This window comes from Orcinus orca, chromosome 13, assembly GCF_937001465.1.
Source record: "Orcinus orca chromosome 13, mOrcOrc1.1, whole genome shotgun sequence".
Lineage (NCBI taxonomy): Eukaryota > Metazoa > Chordata > Mammalia > Artiodactyla > Delphinidae > Orcinus > Orcinus orca.
Window position 1 is genome coordinate 86,897,620 of NC_064571.1, and position 17,721 is coordinate 86,915,340.

General features: G+C 48.5%; 1 protein-coding gene across 10 annotated transcripts in view; it reads right to left on the reverse strand.

Moving 5' to 3' along the window:
• Nucleotides 1–5,905: 5,905 nt before the first annotated feature.
• The window catches only part of RNF144A (ring finger protein 144A), a 115,298-nt gene continuing 103,482 nt past the window's right edge, over nucleotides 5,906–17,721 (reverse strand). For 5 of the 10 annotated variants that reach the window (XM_049695832.1, XM_049695831.1, XM_033437501.2 and 2 more), the window contains 2 exons: nucleotides 17,632–17,721; nucleotides 12,772–13,837 (listed from right to left, as the gene is read on the reverse strand). In XM_049695832.1, the coding sequence (XP_049551789.1) occupies nucleotides 13,643–13,837; nucleotides 17,632–17,721 (285 nt within the window). In that variant the 3' untranslated portion in view covers nucleotides 12,772–13,642. Of the gene's footprint in view, nucleotides 10,060–12,764; nucleotides 13,838–17,631 lie in introns of those variants that run through there. The other 5 variants (XM_033437507.2, XM_033437506.2, XM_049695835.1 and 2 more) reach the window with 3 other exon arrangements.

Genomic DNA, 17,721 nt, shown 5'->3' on the forward strand with positions numbered 1-17,721 from the left:
CTGCTCCTCTCTGCCCCTCACTGTGCTTCAGGGCAGGTATAACCTCCTCATCTCTGCAGCCCAGTGGCCTTGACGCCTGAGGGTAGAATCCCGCTGCACATTCTTTGGTCTGTGTGCGGAATTAAGGTGCCGAGGATGGAGAGAGATCTGCCGAGAAGGAGCTGCGGGCTGTGGGCGAGGAAGTCTCCCCGCTGGGCGCCAGGCTCCTCCTTTATAAGAACAGGTGATCTCTGGGATTCTTCCCTGGGGAGCTTCGTTAGGGATCAAAGCTTCACTGAAATGCTGGTATTCGGGATCTCCTCCATGAGGTCGGAAGAGAGAGCCAAGAATCAGTCCTTGAAGGGAGAGTTCTTCTGCATCTCCCTGAAGCGCTCCAGAGAATTCACACTCCTGGGATATGTTATTGTCTTAGAATTGTAAAAGCATAAATAAGGAGCAGTACGGGAAGCTGGGGGTCAAAATCTAATTCTTAAGAAATTAAAAATCCAAAAAACTAAAAAGTATAGTGTAACAAACACCCATGCACTTTTCAGCTAAATTAAAAAAAAAATTAAAACCTGAATCCTATAGAGCTCAGTTATATGTCTGGTGTGTGAAATAAACATCACAGGTGAGGCTGAGAAGTCTCTGATGGGTGTCCCCTTCCTTCCCTCACCCTGCCACACCCCAGTTTCCTAGAAAGTAACTGCCTTCCTGGATCTGTTGTGCACTGTTTCTGTTCGCAAAACTTCTACAGAATATATTACACTAAACCATGCAGAGTGGTTTATTGTAGTATATTTACAATATATAATATACATTATATAGATAATCATTTTTTTAAGAGTGGATCAAGAAAGAAAAGGCAGGAGAATAGTGTGATGGGCAGTACATGTGTCCAGCAGGGCAGACTTGCATCCCCCGCCAGCTGCCACTTCCTACAGGGGTCCTCGTGGCCACGCCTCCCAGAGCCCCTTTCATTCCTGTGCTGTGGAGATGACAGTCCTTGCAGACCTGTGAGCACTCAAATCAACCCGTGTAAGGGAGTGAGCAAACTGCCCAGCTTATGATAGGGTCCCAATTCATAATACAAGTATAGTGACACTTTTGCTTCTAGACTGTCTGTATACTTCCAGTTCAATTTTTTTTATTAATTATTATTGGAGTATAGTTGCTTTACAATGTTGCGTTAGTTTCTGCTGTACAGCAAAGTGAATCAGCTATACCTATACATATATCCCCTCTTTTTTGGATTTCCTTCCCATTCAGGTCACCACAGAGCACTGAATAGAGTTCCCTGTGCTATACAGTAGGTTCTCATTAGTTATCTATTTTCTATATAGTATCTATAGTGTATATATGTCAATCCCAATCTCCCAATTCAACCCACACACACCCCTTTCCCCCTTGGTGTCCATATATTTTTTCTCAACGTCTGTGTGTCTATTTCTGCTTTGCAAATAAGATCATCTATAGCATTTTTCTAGATTCCACATATATGCATTAATATACGATATTTTTTTCTCTTTCTAATTTACTTCACGCTGTATGACAGTCTCTATGGCCATCCATGTCTCTACAAATGACCCAATTTTGTTCCTTTTTATGGCTGAGTAATATCCCATTGTATAAATGTACCACATCTTCTTTATCCATTTGGCTATTGTAAATAGTGCTGCAGTGAACATTGGGGTGCACGTGTCTTTTTGAATTATGGTTTTCTCTTGGGTATATGCCCAGTAGTGGGATTGCTGGGTCTGCCAGTTTAAATTTAATGGTTGATTTTTTTTAACTGAATGACCCAAGCAATTGACCTTCCTCCTGTAAACACACACACACACACACACACACACACACACACACACACACACACACTCACAGAGCAATTAATTCCTTCATGTGACAAGCATCTACCATGTCTCTACTATGTGTCAGACAGTAGTAGGAGTTAGTGATGCAAACAGTAAAAACCCATATTTATAATGTTAATTTCCTAAACTCCTGGATAAAACTAACAATCGAGTTCACTTTTCTGAAGATTTCAAAATTTATTCTTTTTACATTTTGGGCCTTTCATAAAAGCTGTGATAAACAGAGAGAATCTGAGGAGTGAGAACAGACTATGCTCTCCTGGAGCTTTCCAGTGTGATGAAAACTGCATTAAAAATATGGACATTCTGAGTGGATTTTCTAAGTCGATAAAAACTATATATAGAATGAGTTAAAATATGTATTTAAAAAGACCCAAATAACTACCTAGGGGAACAAGTGAATGACTTTTGGTTTTCCCATACGGAGAATTTTACTCCGTGTTTCTTTGTGTCAAAGAGTCCAACACAGCCATTACCAGTATCCCTGGCAGCATGGGCTGTGATATCAGAGGGAAAAGTGGTCGGATCCGGCATGTTTCACGGGTCTTACAATGAGAAGAGGGGGAGGGGCCCTCGGTGTTTTGTAGTTGGAGGATGTGAGTGACTATTCTTGGTGGGGCTGTCACCCACATCAGAACCGGAATTCATCAATGACTTGACATGTTGCCCAACACTCTACGATTGACTTACTTTTTCTCATTTATCCTTGGAAAGGTCCAGGGAAGGATACAGAGAACAAACTAGTGGTTACCAGTGGAGGAGGGGCAACACGGGGGTGGGGGAGAAGGAGTGTGAGGCACAAACTATTGGGTGTAAGACAGGCTCAAGGACGTATTGCACAGCTTGGGGAATAGAGCCAGTATTTTGTGATAACTGTAAATGCAAAGTAACCTTTAAAACTTGTAGAAATTTATTTTAAAATTTAAATAAATATTGAAAAAAGTAGGTAGAAAAAAAAAATCCCGTGAAGTATTTTAACCCTCATTTTCAAATGAAGAAAGGGACCCCCTGGGTAAGTCACATGCCTAGGAAGTCACCCATCTGGGACCTGAGCCCAGGGTGCCCTGAGCACAGTGGCCACACTCCTGACCATGATGCTCTGCCTCCTGTTCCGTGTCGGCCCCATTCCTAAAACACACACGCTGAGAGACGCTAGAAAGGGAAGCATTGTAATAAACCAGTAATGAGCAGGAATGGCTATTTTTAAACGTCTGAGTCACCCACGGGCTGAGACAGAGCCCAGCATTTGACACTGTCTTCGGATCTGGCCACATCAACAGCTACGTTCTCCACACGGTGGAGAACCGTTCTCCACACGGTGAGGTCGACCTTCGCAGCAACCCTCCTACGTGCACAAGCCGTGGTCAGTACCGACACCCTCCTGCGCCCTGCAATTTGGGTCCCCTAAGAGGCTGATGTTGGTGAGTGCTGGTACAGTGAGGAGTAGTTTTTGTGGGGAGGACGAATCCACGTGCCCATGTGTATACACACACACACACACACACACGCACGCAGATTTATTTTGCTTAAAAGCAGTTTCCTTCTCAGCAGAGTGTCCTCTGGGGTGATCCCCACGTTCCAGGTCAGCTTGAAGCACTGAGGTCCAACCAGAGTGGGGAGGGGCTGCTTCAGGGCAGGGGAGGCTTGGCGACCTCCCACCTTGGATCTCCTCTGCCTTCTGTGATCCGTCTCACTCGGGCAGGGCTGTCCACCTGTGGGCCATGCTCCCTCTTTGGGCTGAGCTGTATTCCTCCAAAACATGCTGGAATCCTCACCCCCAGCACCTGTGAATGTGACCTCATTTGGAAATAGGGTCTTTGAAAACGGTCAAGTTAAGATGAGGTCATCCTGGATGATCAGTCCCTGGTGGGACTAATCCAGTGACTGGTGTCTTTATAAAAAGAAGAGATGTGGACACAGAGACAGTCAGGCACGCAGGGAAAAGAACACGTGAAGATGAAAACAGAGATTGGTTTGAGGCATGAACAAGCCAAGGAACACCAGAGATGCCAGCGAACTCCTAGAAGCTGGGAGAGAGGCTGGAACTGATCCTCTCCGCTAAGGGTTCTCAGAAGGGACCAAACCTGTTACCCGTTGATCCTGGGCCTCTGGCCTCCAGAACTGTGGGAGAAGAAATTTTTGTTGTTTCAGCCCCCCAGTTTGTAGGGCTTTGTTATGGCAGCCCTAGAAAACCGACACACTCCCCGTAGCTTTAGAATGAAGGTCGAGTCCCAGAGCTTTTCACGCTATGCCCACCGCAGGTGGACACTTGAGTGACAGTCCAGCCCCAGTGTGCTGGTCTGACCAAAGCCCTTGCACTTGCTGGACTGGGCCATCCCTTGAACACTCCAGCCCTCGTTTTTGCTTGGCTGACCCTTACTCATCTCCAAGACCCAGTTCACACAGCTCATCCTCCTTCTCCGGCTGAAGGGCTGCAGGTGGCCCACCAGATCACTAATCATCGTCTCTGATGGACAGACCTGCCTCACTCCGGACTAGGAGTCCCTGTGAGCAGGGACTCTGTGTCTTCAATGCTAGCAATGAGTCCCCAGTTCACACAACACTCCTCGCTCCATCTGCATCTCCAGATTCTAAGGGTGGTTTTCAAAACGTAGCCATAGGACAGGTAATTAACTGTCTATTTCTAGCCTTTCAGTTCAGGTTAATGAGTGAGGTACATACATTCCTCCATGAGGTGTAGATGAAGCAAAGGAAAATCAAGGTGGAACACTCAGAGTTACTATTCCTTTCCCCTGCTAAACACACAGAATCCATATTTATTCTTTTTTTTCCCAGTAGGGAAAGGTTGATCACTGATTTTGATGATGCTCTTGTAAACTTTGGTAGTTTTGCAAGTGCTTGTCCCTGTGGACGTAGGCAGAGGAGCCAGGCTGGGATGCTTTCCGATGCCGCCTTCCTGGGCTGGCACCGGGAGAAGGAGACACGGGAGGATGAGTGGGCCCACCTTCCCAGCGTCCCAGATCTTTTTGGCTGCAAAACAGAGCTGAGAACATTCCCAAGAGAGAAAACCTCAGTGTATGTGGATGGACCTGGAGGGTATCACGCTAAGTAAAATAAGTCAGATAGTGAAACACGAAGAATCTACGATTTCACTTATATGTGCAATCTACAAGACAAAACCAACAAGCAAATGAAACAAAACAGAAACAGACTCATAGTTACAGAGAACAAACTGGTGGTTGCCAGAAGGGAGGGGGCTGGTGGATGGACAAGATAATGTGCAGGAGATTAAGAGGTACACACTTCCAGCTGTGAGATCCCAGGGATGTAATGTAATATAGGGCAAATAGTCAGCCATAAAAAGGAACAAAACTGGGTCATTTGTAGAGATGTGGATGGACCTAGAGTCTGTCATACAGAGTGAAGTAAGTCAGAAACAGAAAAACAAATATCGTATGTTAATGCATGTACGTGGAATCTAGAAAAATGGTACAGATGAACCTATTTGCAGGGCAGGAATAGCGATGCAGACGTAGAGAATGGAAGGGTGGACATGGCGGGGAAGAGGAGGGTGGAAAGAACTGGGAGATTAGCATTGACATACATACACTACAGTGTGTAAAATAGCTAGCTAGTGGGAACCCGCTGTATGGCACAGGGAGCTCAGCTCGGTGCTCTGGGATGACCTAGATGGGTGGGATGGGGGATGGGATGGGAGGGAGGTCTAAGAGGGAGGGGATATGTGTGTTCGTATGGCTCATTCGCTTCGCCATGCAGCAGAAACTAACACAACATTGTAAAGCAATTACACTCCAATAAAGAAAAAAAAGATTGTGAAAGCTTTATATGGTGACGAATGGTAGCTGGTCTTACTGTGGTAATCATTTCACAATGTATAAAAATATTGAATCACTACGCTGTACACCCAAAACAATATCCTAGTGTATGTTAATTATTACTCTTTAAACAAACAAACAAAAAAACCGTTTTCCCGGTGGTAGAAGTTCCCCTTCCTGTCCACCTCCAATCCTCATAGTATTTTCAACCTTCAAGACAGCAGTCAACTAAGAGTATAGAAAAGATGGAGCCAGACAGGATTTACAAAAGTAACCTGTATTCCAGCCAAAATATCTTTAAAAAGAAATCCCTTCTAAAGGGTGGGGGGGCAAACTACATAAGACACAATACACTTAAAATATGTATTGAAATTACAAATCAAACTTTTCCATATGATTCCAAAGTACAAAACACAACATTAAAAGGCATTCAAACAGCTCTTTTATACATCACAGTGTTAGTGGCACAAAACGTACTGACATCTCAAAAACACAAACCAAACTTGTTTTTGTTGTTTTGTTTTTACCACCACTTGTCAAATACATAATGTATACATGTGCATGACTCATTCATGCATATTTTTATACAAGATTAAAATACACCCATGGTAAAATGAGCATGGAATGAAGGAAAGGTCGGGTACCTACCCCTCCCTGAAGGCTGTTGGAATCTCGGAAGACAGGATTGTGCAAACCAAGGACGGGGAGACCACGGGCTTTACACACCCAAACAGCAGGCTCTCCTGGTTGGGAGGCGTCCATCATTCTGCTTTAATGCAGCCCCTTCTCTCCAGCAGGCATTTTTGACAATACCAGTCATAACTCTTGCTTGCTTTCATAAGGGCTTGGGTTAATGATAAGGAATAAACAAGCTTTGGCATTTTTTAAAGAGACCTTCAGGAAGCTTTATACATGCAAAATGTTTTCCCTTGATGATTTTACTGTGATTATATACACATCCCGGGGTATTTATTAATCAATGAGAATCTGAGAAATATACAAAAAACCCACCCTGGTTCTTTCCAATCCTCTCATTTTTAAAGACGACCAAGGGAAAACGCTCTCTTCTAATTTGCGAAATAACCTTTAACATTTGTAACATAGGAGAGAAAGATAAAATCATCTTGGAGTAATTTTTGCATATCTGATACTCCCCTTCCCCCGGGAACTGGCCTGGTTGCTAAACCGGTTTTGTGCAATAATATGCTGTAAAGAGAATTTGTTCCCCTTTAAAAAGATGCCAGAGGTGGCGGATATTGGTCCCTCAGCCCGCAGCTCCCCCTGGAGGTGGAGCAGACACTGGTCTGGACAGCCATGCGTGCTGTCAAAGGCTCTGCGCATGCTCAGGTCCTAGGTCGGTCTCTGTCCCGTGAGCATCTACAGAGACGCCTCTGAAGGCGCTGGTCCCCTGTGACGATGGCGAGCTCGGCCGGCCAGGCTGGAGGATGCAGGGCAGGATCAGGCTCAGAGACCAGGCACGGCCGGGGAAACCTCACAGCGTTGTCAGTTACCAAAGGGACTCAGATAACCCCACCGGGACAGGGGCAGAGTCAGCCGTGGTCTGTCTCCATGCTCTTCCATCCCTCCTCCCCAGATTTAAAGGCCTCTAAATGAATAAACAGACGTGTGCTTCCAGAGAGTCAGCAGGAAAACCACCTGTAAAAGTGTCATTTTTAATTAAGACCAGCTCCTAAGCATCGAATCCCCAGGTTTTACTGGGAGGGACCGAAAGGTCAAAACCCAAACCGCGGGCCACCTTCCCACATCCTGTTTACGTCTGACATCAAGCCTGGTTCATACTGCATCCCCACAAACAACGGGATGGCATTCCTCCCTGAAAGAAAAGGAGTCATATGGGGGCGATGCAAGTCTATGTAAGGATCTCAATGCGATCCCACTGGTATCTTTCTAGGGAATAGACAGTTTTAGTTTTGTTTTTACTGAATCAGACTGAGCACTCTGAGGCATGCCTGATGCAAAAACTCAGAGCAAGTAGGTACCCGGCCGGCCCCAGAATCTCCGGTGTTCCCTACCTGGGTCAAACCATGTGCTATGAGCAGAGGTAAAGGCACAGGGATGGTTGATGCTCTAGATGTGCACGATTTGCCCATGGACTCTTCTAGGAGAGACAAGACAGCCCGACTCGCTAGGAATAAAGGAACCTGAGCACTGACCCAGGGAATGCAACCTTTCCAAAGCCTCTGGTTCCCACCCCAAAGGAGCGGGTACTACTGTGTGGACCTCTGTATGCAATGGGCAGTAGTGAGCACAGGCAGGATGACCTGGGATGATGAAGGCCTGCTCCGTGGACCACTGGACATGGGCCACGAGCCTTCTGTATTCCATACGAATTCTAAAGCGCACTCACAGATCATGAAGCCATCTCACGCCTGGGCCGCCAACCTCACCTTCAGGCCTCCTGGAGTTGTCACTCTCTCCAGAAAAGCCATTCTACCTCCAGGGCCGATCAAAACGTCTCATACTGCAGAGACCTAGTGCCCAGGCTTCATCCAAAAAGATGGTCCCAGGCATGTTCTTATTGTTACTGAGTTTTCAAACTGCAATTACAAGGATGATTTTTTGCATGTAATTTTGACACAGACTGGGTTCCTAAATGGCTTCGGTTTCAAAAAGAAAATCAATACTAGAGGGGAAGAGTGAGGTGAGCCTGTTTCTCCTAACTGATGAAATGTTAAGAAATAAAGACATTTCTCTATGGGAAGGTAAACCAGGACCTGAGACAGGTACCCAACTGCAGAAGTCAAGGATATAAAACACCACCACACTTTACAAATGTGCTTGCCACAAGCAAACAACTGAGATAAAAGTCAGGTTTTGTTTTCATTTTACTCCTTTGTGGAATGCTTAGTAAGTTTTAAAAAAAAGTTCCACCATGATAAATCTACAACATTTGCCTTTCTACTATGTTTAGAAGTCCCAAGTTGGATGCAATCAGTTTGTTCTTTAAAAGCCATTATTAAAGTCAACTTTCTGTAAAGAACACACTGTCCAAAGGCAATTGATGGAGTTCCGTGTGTCTTACTGATCCGGGCATCCTGCTGCCATGGTAATCGACACACTCAGCCTGTAAAAGACCAATCCAAATAACTAAGTGAAATGGAAGATTTTTTTCAGCAGGGTAAGCAACAGGATTTGGAACTAAGATGATTTCTCCAAATTAGCTTAGTCATTACAAAAACTGTGAACATCCGGAAGCTTCTCCCCCAGCCCCTGGGAGTCCCCCAGCCCTGATAGGAGGCCCCCCTGCTGGGCATCAATGTCACTCTTTGCTTGGTTTTGTCTGCTTGAGGAGACTGAGGCTACGGCCAAACCACAGGGATTCTCAGCAGAACTATTTCCAAGTAAAACATTTGGTTTCTGAAGACATGAAAAAATATTTACTGATACTTGGGTGAAAAGAGAGGAGCCCTGTGAGCTGAGCTGAATCACCAGAGAGAGAAAGACAAAAGGCAAACCTAAGGATGGGCATGTCCCTTCCAATGCATCCGTGTTTTCAAAGAAATGCAATGATACAGGAAACACGTTGGTAACAGTACACAGCTTACAGCATCCAAAAAGTCTCCACAAGTTTCAAGAAAAACACAAAGAGCGCATAAGGCTTTCTAAATCTCCTGAAAAGTGGCCAAGCCAGAAAGGTCATCTAACCATAACTTCTTAAAATGCACATTTCAAGAAAAGGCATAGGGTGGTTTCAACGCACCTTGTTGATTTTTCACTACTCAGTTGGAAAAAAAAAAAAAACCTTCTAAAAAGGATTTTACTAAATGCCATTAGTAATAAAAAGAGTTGTCATAAACAGAGTGCTTTTCTCAAGTCAGAACACTTGGATTCTGCCTGAAGTGAGATGCGATCCTTAAAAGACTGCTTCTCTCAGCAACGTGGCGCCAGCTTGAAGCCAAGGAGGAGACGGACAACATTCTGCGAGAGAAGGTCTCCTAAGCAACACCAGACGTTCCTAGTCTACCACCACCTGGTGGTCCATACAGCAGCTCCCTTGTCAAGTCTGCAGAGACAGCCTCTGTGGGACATGCCCCACCCATGCCAGCCTTGCCTCCCCCACGCCGGGGTGACTGCACCTGGGGCCTCCGCCAACGATCTGATATCAGTCCCTGAAATCACGGCATCCGGCGTGACACTGTGAAGCTCAATGGGGCACATAAGGCAAGAAACATGTTTAGTGAGAGGGGGACGGCGGGGTGGGGATGGGAGAGAACCACGCTTCCCGGAGGTGGGGTCTTGTTCCAGCATCACGCCTTCCTCTAGGTGGGTAGGGGGTCGTCGTCGCCTTTACTGCACTTGCACTTGCAGCAAAGTACAAACGGAGTGGCCAGGAGCAGGAAAGGTGAAGCCACCAAGAGCAGGAGCCCAAATCCAGCAAAAATGCCCACAACCTGCAAGAAGGAAACAGAGGAGCAGAGGGTAGGTTGGCTGGTCTGTAAGTTAAGTAGCTAAAGTATAAACCACACAACCATCCACGCATCCATCATCCACCCATCTATCCATCCATCCATCTGTACCCACCCAACTATCCAACTACCCATCCATCCATCCATCTGTATCCACCCAACCATCCAACTACCCATCCATCCATCCGTCCACCCATCCATCCACCCACCTATCCATCCATCCATCTGTATCCACCCAACCATCCAACTACCCATCCATCCATCCATCTGTCCACCCATCCATCCACCCACCTATATCCACCCATCTATCCATCCATCCATCTGTACCCACCCAACCATCCAACTTCCCATCCATCCATCCATCTGTATCCACCCAACCATCCAACTACCCATCCATCCATCCATCCACCCATCCATCCACCCACCTATATCCACCCATCTATCCATCCATCCATCTGTATCCACCCAACCATCCAACTACCCATCCATCCATCCATCTGTCCACCCATCCATCCACCCACCTATATCCACCCATCTATCCATCCATCCCTTCATCCACGCATCCATCATCCAGCCACGTATATCCATCCACCTATCCATCTATCCATCCATTATACACACAACATCCACCCATCTTTCCATACATCTTTCATCTCTCCATCTACTCATCCATCCACCCATGCGTGTTTCCATCATCTACCACCTGTATCATCCATCCATCAATCCATTTATTTACCCACTCATCACCCATCCGTCATCCATCTATCCAGCATCCACTCACCTATCCATCCATCCATCCATCCATATTTCCTTCCCTTCACTTCCTTCCTTTCACTCCCCCTTCCCTTTTTTCCCTTTTTTCTTCCTTTCCCTTCTCTTCCCTTCCCTCCTTCCACCTAAATACCCAAACATCCATCCAATTATACATCCAGTTAACCAACAAGCTTCCTCCGAGCCAAAGGCTGTATTAGGGGCGGCAAACACAGAGGCACATTAGATCTTGGCTCTCAAGGACCACCCAGTCTGGTGGAAAGAGACCATGACTACAACTGATAATAATACATTTTACAAAAACTGCCATTGTGTTCCAGGGTGTAAAGGGAGCCCAGGAGCCAGACACCTACATTAGCCAGGGGCAGGAGACTTTGCGTGCAATGGGAAATGGTTGAGATTATAAGGGTTATGAGGACGTGGGTGGTAAACAAAAATGAGTGGGATAAGGCATTCCAGGTGGGAGAATAGAAAGGCACAGGCGTGGTGCATTAGGGGGTGACCAGACCTGTGTTATCCCTGGAGTTTAAAACCCAACATTTACTGCTACGAATTTTGATTTTTTTAAAAAAACATATGTTTACCCCTAGGTATGAGTAAATACCGAAGGAAGTAAGCCTCAAATGTAGACATACTGTCATTCAAATCAGGCAGTGAGGCTAGACAAAGAAGCAAGGGGGGTGGTTCTTTAACTGGTCCCCCCTCCACCAGCTGCTGGAGTCCAGAATCGGAATCCGAAGGTGGAGCTCGTCCGCCACCTAGTGTTCAGAGCGATAAATACATGAACCCCTTGGGCTCATGGTTCTAATCCTGACTCGGTGTGTTCACCTCTCTGGGCTTCAGTTTTCTCAATCATAAAATAAGCAGATAAAGTAAAAGATCTCCAAGAGCTAGTATCAGCTCTGAAGTATGATGCTACGCTGCAGCATCACAGCAGTGTGAATGAAGGTGCACCCTTTGATTTTGCCGGAAAATCATCTCACACACACACACCCTCTCACACACACACACACACCATGTTGTGTTTCTAAATTAGACTGTGCTTATGCTCAGAATCTGTGTTTTCTGCCGCCTGGCTGAGTCCATTGGTCTGAACATAATGTCAACGGTGGGATTACGCGGTGTGGACTCAGATCATGCTCTGTTAAAATCACGCACGCAGATATTTCAGAATACATAAAACCCCCCAGGAAGGCATCACCGATCTGCAGGGCATCTTGGATAACCTCAACCACCTGGGACACTTTCTCAGTCTCTAGGGAGCCAGGGACTCTTGCACCAATAACACACCAAAATCCTTCACCAAATGCTCACATTCTTGGTCAATAAGACCCCATCTTCATTTTCACTCAGGCTATCTTGTCTCTTTCTTTGCATGCCATTGAACAAGCGATGTTACCCAGTGGGTCCCAACTGGTGATGGGAGGATACAGGTATTGTCAGAGGGAAGTCAGCCAACAATAAAGAATGAGACAGGAAGCAAATACCTCACAACAAAAATAATCACTTCGTGAGCATCTTATAAGTACGTGTCAGGCAGAAATGATATACTGTAGGAAGACAGAAGGATAAAGAAGGAATCACGGTGAAACGAGGATCATTCCTACTGTCAAACCCTGATTTAACGGAGCGGCTAAGCAGTCAGACAGTTTCTCAAGAGGTACACTCATTCAGAGCAGGACACAGTTTGTGTGGCCACCATAAGCCCCTGTGCACAGCCTGGTGGCTCTGCCTTAACAAATGTCCAGTATGTGTTTATAGGATGAACCAGTTCAAGGGAATCTAGTAGCTTCTGAATCCTCTGCCCCCAGAGAGTTCTGTGACAAAACCACTCCAGGGCTTGGCAACACTAACCCAAGTCAAAGAGATGGTGAGATGAACGGGACACATTTAATTCACTGAAACTTGGCATTGGACACAGCCTGGGTGTCTGCTGCGCCCAGGCCTGAATGCGCAGAGGCCGGGCCACTGGCCGAGGGCTGTGCTGGGGTATATGGGGGCTGCTCCCATGTCTCTTTCCAGTTCTCCATCCAATGACATCACCTTGGCAACTTGAAACAGCCATCCTGGGGGTGCTGACGCCGCCCCGCCCCCTGCCGCCCCATGGCCAGTTGTTGAATATCCTCACTGCGCTGGCCCTGTGTGTGTTCTGAGGCAGGGGATGAATGAGCTAAGGGGGCCGGTGGCAGCTGCGTCGTCTACATGCAACGTTTACCGATTGCTCCCATGCAGTCCTCCTCGCCCCACCACAGAGCCCCTCTTTTCTCTGCTTCATGAATATCTGCCGTTCTGGATTGGATAGGGTGCGAGAGAGTTAGGGTCTGCTTTTGTCCTCTGAGAGAATGGGTTCTCCTGTTGGCAGGAGGAGGTGGATGCAAATAATGAAAAACTTCTGCCCCAAAACAGAGTCAGGACACTGAAAACAGCCCCAGGAGAGGCGTCAGGACCCGCAGGGGTCAGGCAGGTGGAGATGGGGGCCTGATAAGGGAGACACGGGAAGCTGTCTCTGAGGATGGGATCGCCGAGCTGCTGTCTGCAGGAGAAGAACCCCAGCAGGGAACGTTAAGACGGCTACCCGTGCAGTGAGCCTGGGAGTGGGGGTCAGGGAGCAGGAAGGAGGTGATGTGGCCGGAGTGGAGGGGTGCTGGGGGGAGTGCTGGGGGCGGCCCAGGTCTTTTGCTCAGAAGATACAGAAGCTGGGGGTGTGCTTCCCGCCATGAGGGAGACCTGGAGAAGGAGGCGATCTTGAGGGAAAATCTAAACTTCTGTTCGCGCCTATGCTAGCTGAAATGTACCGTTAGACGTCCAAGTGGAGATGGCCGGCAGCCAGGTAGGCACGAAGCTGCGAGTTCGGTGGGGCCGCCAGGACGGAAACCGAAGTGAGGCAGACATAGCCTTGCAGTCCCGGGGGGCCGTGGGCTCTAGGAATGCACACAGAGGGCTGACACGACGTCCCCTCCCTGCTGTGGTCACAAGCGCTGGTCCCACCTGCCTATAAATGTAGAATAATGAAACCACGGTTGACCCTGGATAATGACCCAGTCCAATTTTCTCATTTCACCAATGCAACATCTGTGGCCAAAGAGCGATTCCAAAGGCCCCAGCACTTAAGACAGAGAGGAATGGGCGTCTAGGTCAAGTACAAGACACAACTTGTGTGTATTTTCCTGAGTGCAGTGAAAAACACCCTCAGAACAGGTCACTGCGTGAGGCCCCTGCCCTGTAGCCTGGCCTCGGGGGAGGGCTGAATGAGGACAGCTCCACCACGTGTGAACACAGACATCAGCAATCAGCTGCGTGTGAAATGCCACCCTCGGGCTAAAAGTGAGCTCTCTCTTTACAGGGAGGTGGGTCTCCTGCTCAGAAGAAAAGGAAGAGCCAGTGTGGGTGCGATTCCCCCTTGTCAGGTGCTGGCCTCCTAAGGAAGAAGATTTACTTGACTGAGAAAGAAATGCCGCCTTGTCTCTTACGCACGACGGCTGGAACAGCGCCGGGAAAGGCAGGGGCTGCCGCATAACAAGTGTGTTTCCAGAGGTGTTCGCGAGGGCAGGTGGAAGGCCCGGGCTGTGAGCCCTCAGTGTGGTCAGGGAAGGGGGCAGAATTAGGACGTGCAGAGCTGGGCATGGACAAGACAGGGAGAGAGAGGGGTGGGTGATGAAGACCAGGACAACAGCGGGGCCACGGCGGGGCCAGGGAGAGGGACACAGCACAGTTGGGGGCTTGCGTCCCGAAGGCCAGTGAGTGACGAGGATAAAAAGAGGAGGGGCTGCGGAGGGAGACCCAGAGTCGGGCCATGGAACGGGGGCCTGCCCGCCATCCCAGAGCACCTGGACATCAGCGCCTACTATGACGTCCAGGCGCTAGGGAGACACTGAATGCAATTTTCCTGAGTAAATTGATGGAAGATAATCAAACCTGCATTTCTGCTTAAGAGACTTGGTGATAAATGCAAAGTGAAACTCCACTCGCGGATCATTGGCGAAGCAGATGATGAACGTGCCCTGAGCCAGAGCCCGTCTGAGGGGTAAGGGAATGGAGGCCACCAATCGGATGGAGAGCCAGGAGACTCACAAGGGAAGGAGGACTTTCTCAGCTTCCACCTGGATGCTTTACCTCTAAAAGCAAATTACAAGAGTGAAAGTTCCTTTCAGTAATGGAGGTTCTGTACCATGTGCTGGGAGGTGGTTCTAACTATGAAAACTGAAGGCTTAAGAGCTAATTGGTCTTGTGATTGCACAGGAATGTCTGCTCTGGGCGGGGCGCTTCCACTGCACACCATGTCCCTCGCTAATTCCCAAGCCTCTGGCCTTCGTTCCTGGTTTATATGTCACATGCTTTGCTAGTTTTCGTGACTCCCTTACTTTCCTTTTGACACTGCTCACTCATATTTTATTGTTTACCCCAAATCCAACACTAATGTGTGGACATCTGTCTACAGCCCTGCGTGTCTCCAGGGTTCCTCACACCCCAAGGAAGAGACCCCTGCACCCCGAGTGCCTTTGTTCAATTCCACCAGCACCGAGAGGGGCCTGAGATCGGGGCCGGGGGGGGGGCTTCCTTTGTCCATGTGGCTCCAGGGGTGACTCAGAGCTGGCACTCAGCAGGTGCCCCTGGCAGGTGCCGACCGACGATGCTGAGAGAGGCTGGTGGGAGGTGCCCCCAAGATCCTTCCTCAACAACAGGGGAGGCTACGGACCCCCGTCCAGGCTTCTGCATTTCTCAAGGGCCCGTTCTCTAAATGACCGTTACCAGAAACCGCAACTGTTCCAGGACCCCAGGAACACGTGACTCACTCCCGGGGATAAGCAGGCACGAGGGCTGAGGTGTGAGCGCCCAGCCCAGCCTTGCTATTGGACAGGGTGACACGGTCTCCACAGCTCTCACACTCTCCTGGGAAGCTTGCCGTGCTCTTAGGGAGCTCAGGCCACATGGAGAGACAGCTCCTTATGCAGAAAGAGGGCCTTTCCAGAGGGAATCAGGTTAAAATGACATTACTAGGATGGGCCCTGATCCATTATGACTGCTGTCTTTATCCATAGGGAAGTTTGGACACAGAGACAGATGTGCAGAGAGAAAGATGAAGTACTGGAGAGGCGCACCTGGGAGCTAGGACTGCAGGGAACGACCAGGGGCTGGAAGAGGCGGGCGGGGCCCTCCTACAGGTTTCCGAGGGAGCCCTGCCCACACCTCGACTCCAGACTCCTGGCCTCTAGAACCACGAGGGAGTCTATTTCTGTTGTTTGGGGTGCTTTTTTTACACAGCAGAGGTAGAGGGGTGAGCACTGGAGCTGGCCGTACTGGCCAGGAGGACGAAATAAAATGCAGCTAAAATCCACTCTCCACGCTGAGGTCGGCAGACTGGCCCTCGGGCCAGATCTGGTCCGCAGTCCGTTTTGTTTAGTTTGGTTCTTACAACTTTATGGAGCTATAACACACATACCTCGCAACTCACCTATTTACTGCACAGTTTGATGGTTTTTAGTGCACTCAGAATTGTGCAACCTTCGCCACAGTCAATGCTACCACCTGATTGTTCAAAGCGTTTTCCTGGAATGCAGCCACAGGCCTTTGTTGGCCTACTGGCTGCGGCAGCTGCTTCCCTACCAGGCAGAGCTGATAGTTGCAACAGAGACCTTATGGCCTGCAAAGCCAGGACCGTCTACTGTCCGGCCACCTGGGGGCCCATCAGCCCTGCCACGTGGTCTGCAGTGAGGATCACCGAAGAAGCACACTTACGGGTGGTCTCCTTCTACTCCCACAAAACTGCCTGAGTCTCGGTTCCTGCATCTCCCAGACCGCCTGCTTCAAGGCTGTGCTGAGAAATGCCGACAACGTGGTAATGGTCGGAGCCCATCAAGGCTCTTCCCCGTACCCAGGAGCTGGCGCACACCTGAGTCCTGCCTGCAGCTCCCCTCGGTGGGCTCCCCCCGTGAAGATTGCACCTCATCCTGCAAAGCCATGGGGTCAACTCTGATCATCTCTGACCACTGCTGCCTCATGGTTCCCATGGACCTTTATGCCATAGTTCCTCCCATCAGCCCATCTCCGTTCCCCCCTGCTTGCACTGTCCCCTCTGCCTTGTCCCACCTACTCCCATGGCCGGCTCCCCAACACTCAGTGCTCAGTCCTAAAGCAACGCCTCCAACAAGCCTTCCCAGCCACACCATCTAAAAGACCTCTCCCCAATCACACCTCCCCTGTAGCTGAATTCACATCATATATATATATACGTTATCTGTCCCTCCACGGAATGTGGGTTCCATCAGAAAAGGATGCATCTATCTTATTCACTGGAGTATTCCCAGCTCCTAGAATACTGCCAGGCACACAATAGGAAATAAATACGTGTTGAAAGCATGAATAACCGCACCAGCTGCACAGACATCATCACCCAGGGACCTTTCCATTCTTTCCCTCTTACCCTTCTCTGTGACTAATTTGCTCACCTGGGAGCCTTTATGGAATGCTCTTCCATTGAAGGCCATGCAAGGATTGACTAAGCACAGTGGGTCATTACCAAGGTCAAGAGTAGGTGCTAGCAATCGAAAGCCTGATGTTGAAGAGTCATCAGGGGCTAAGTGTGGTGCATGTTTATTCCAGGCCTACTGAAAGCATCATCTTGGTCCAGGAAAAATTCAGGCAGGAACCCCATTTACTAGCTGTTTTTCTATATAATAGACCTTTGACCAACCGGCAAGTCTCCTGGAAACCCCACACACATGTACACACACACTCTCTCTCCCCCTCTCCCCCAGAGGTCAGAGTGCGAGGTGAGCGGCCTCCTACCTGTGTCCGATGCCAGATGACAGATGCCCTGGAATGACCCAGCTTGTTCCTGCAGGGCCCTTTATCATAATGGATCAGAAGGAAGTCATC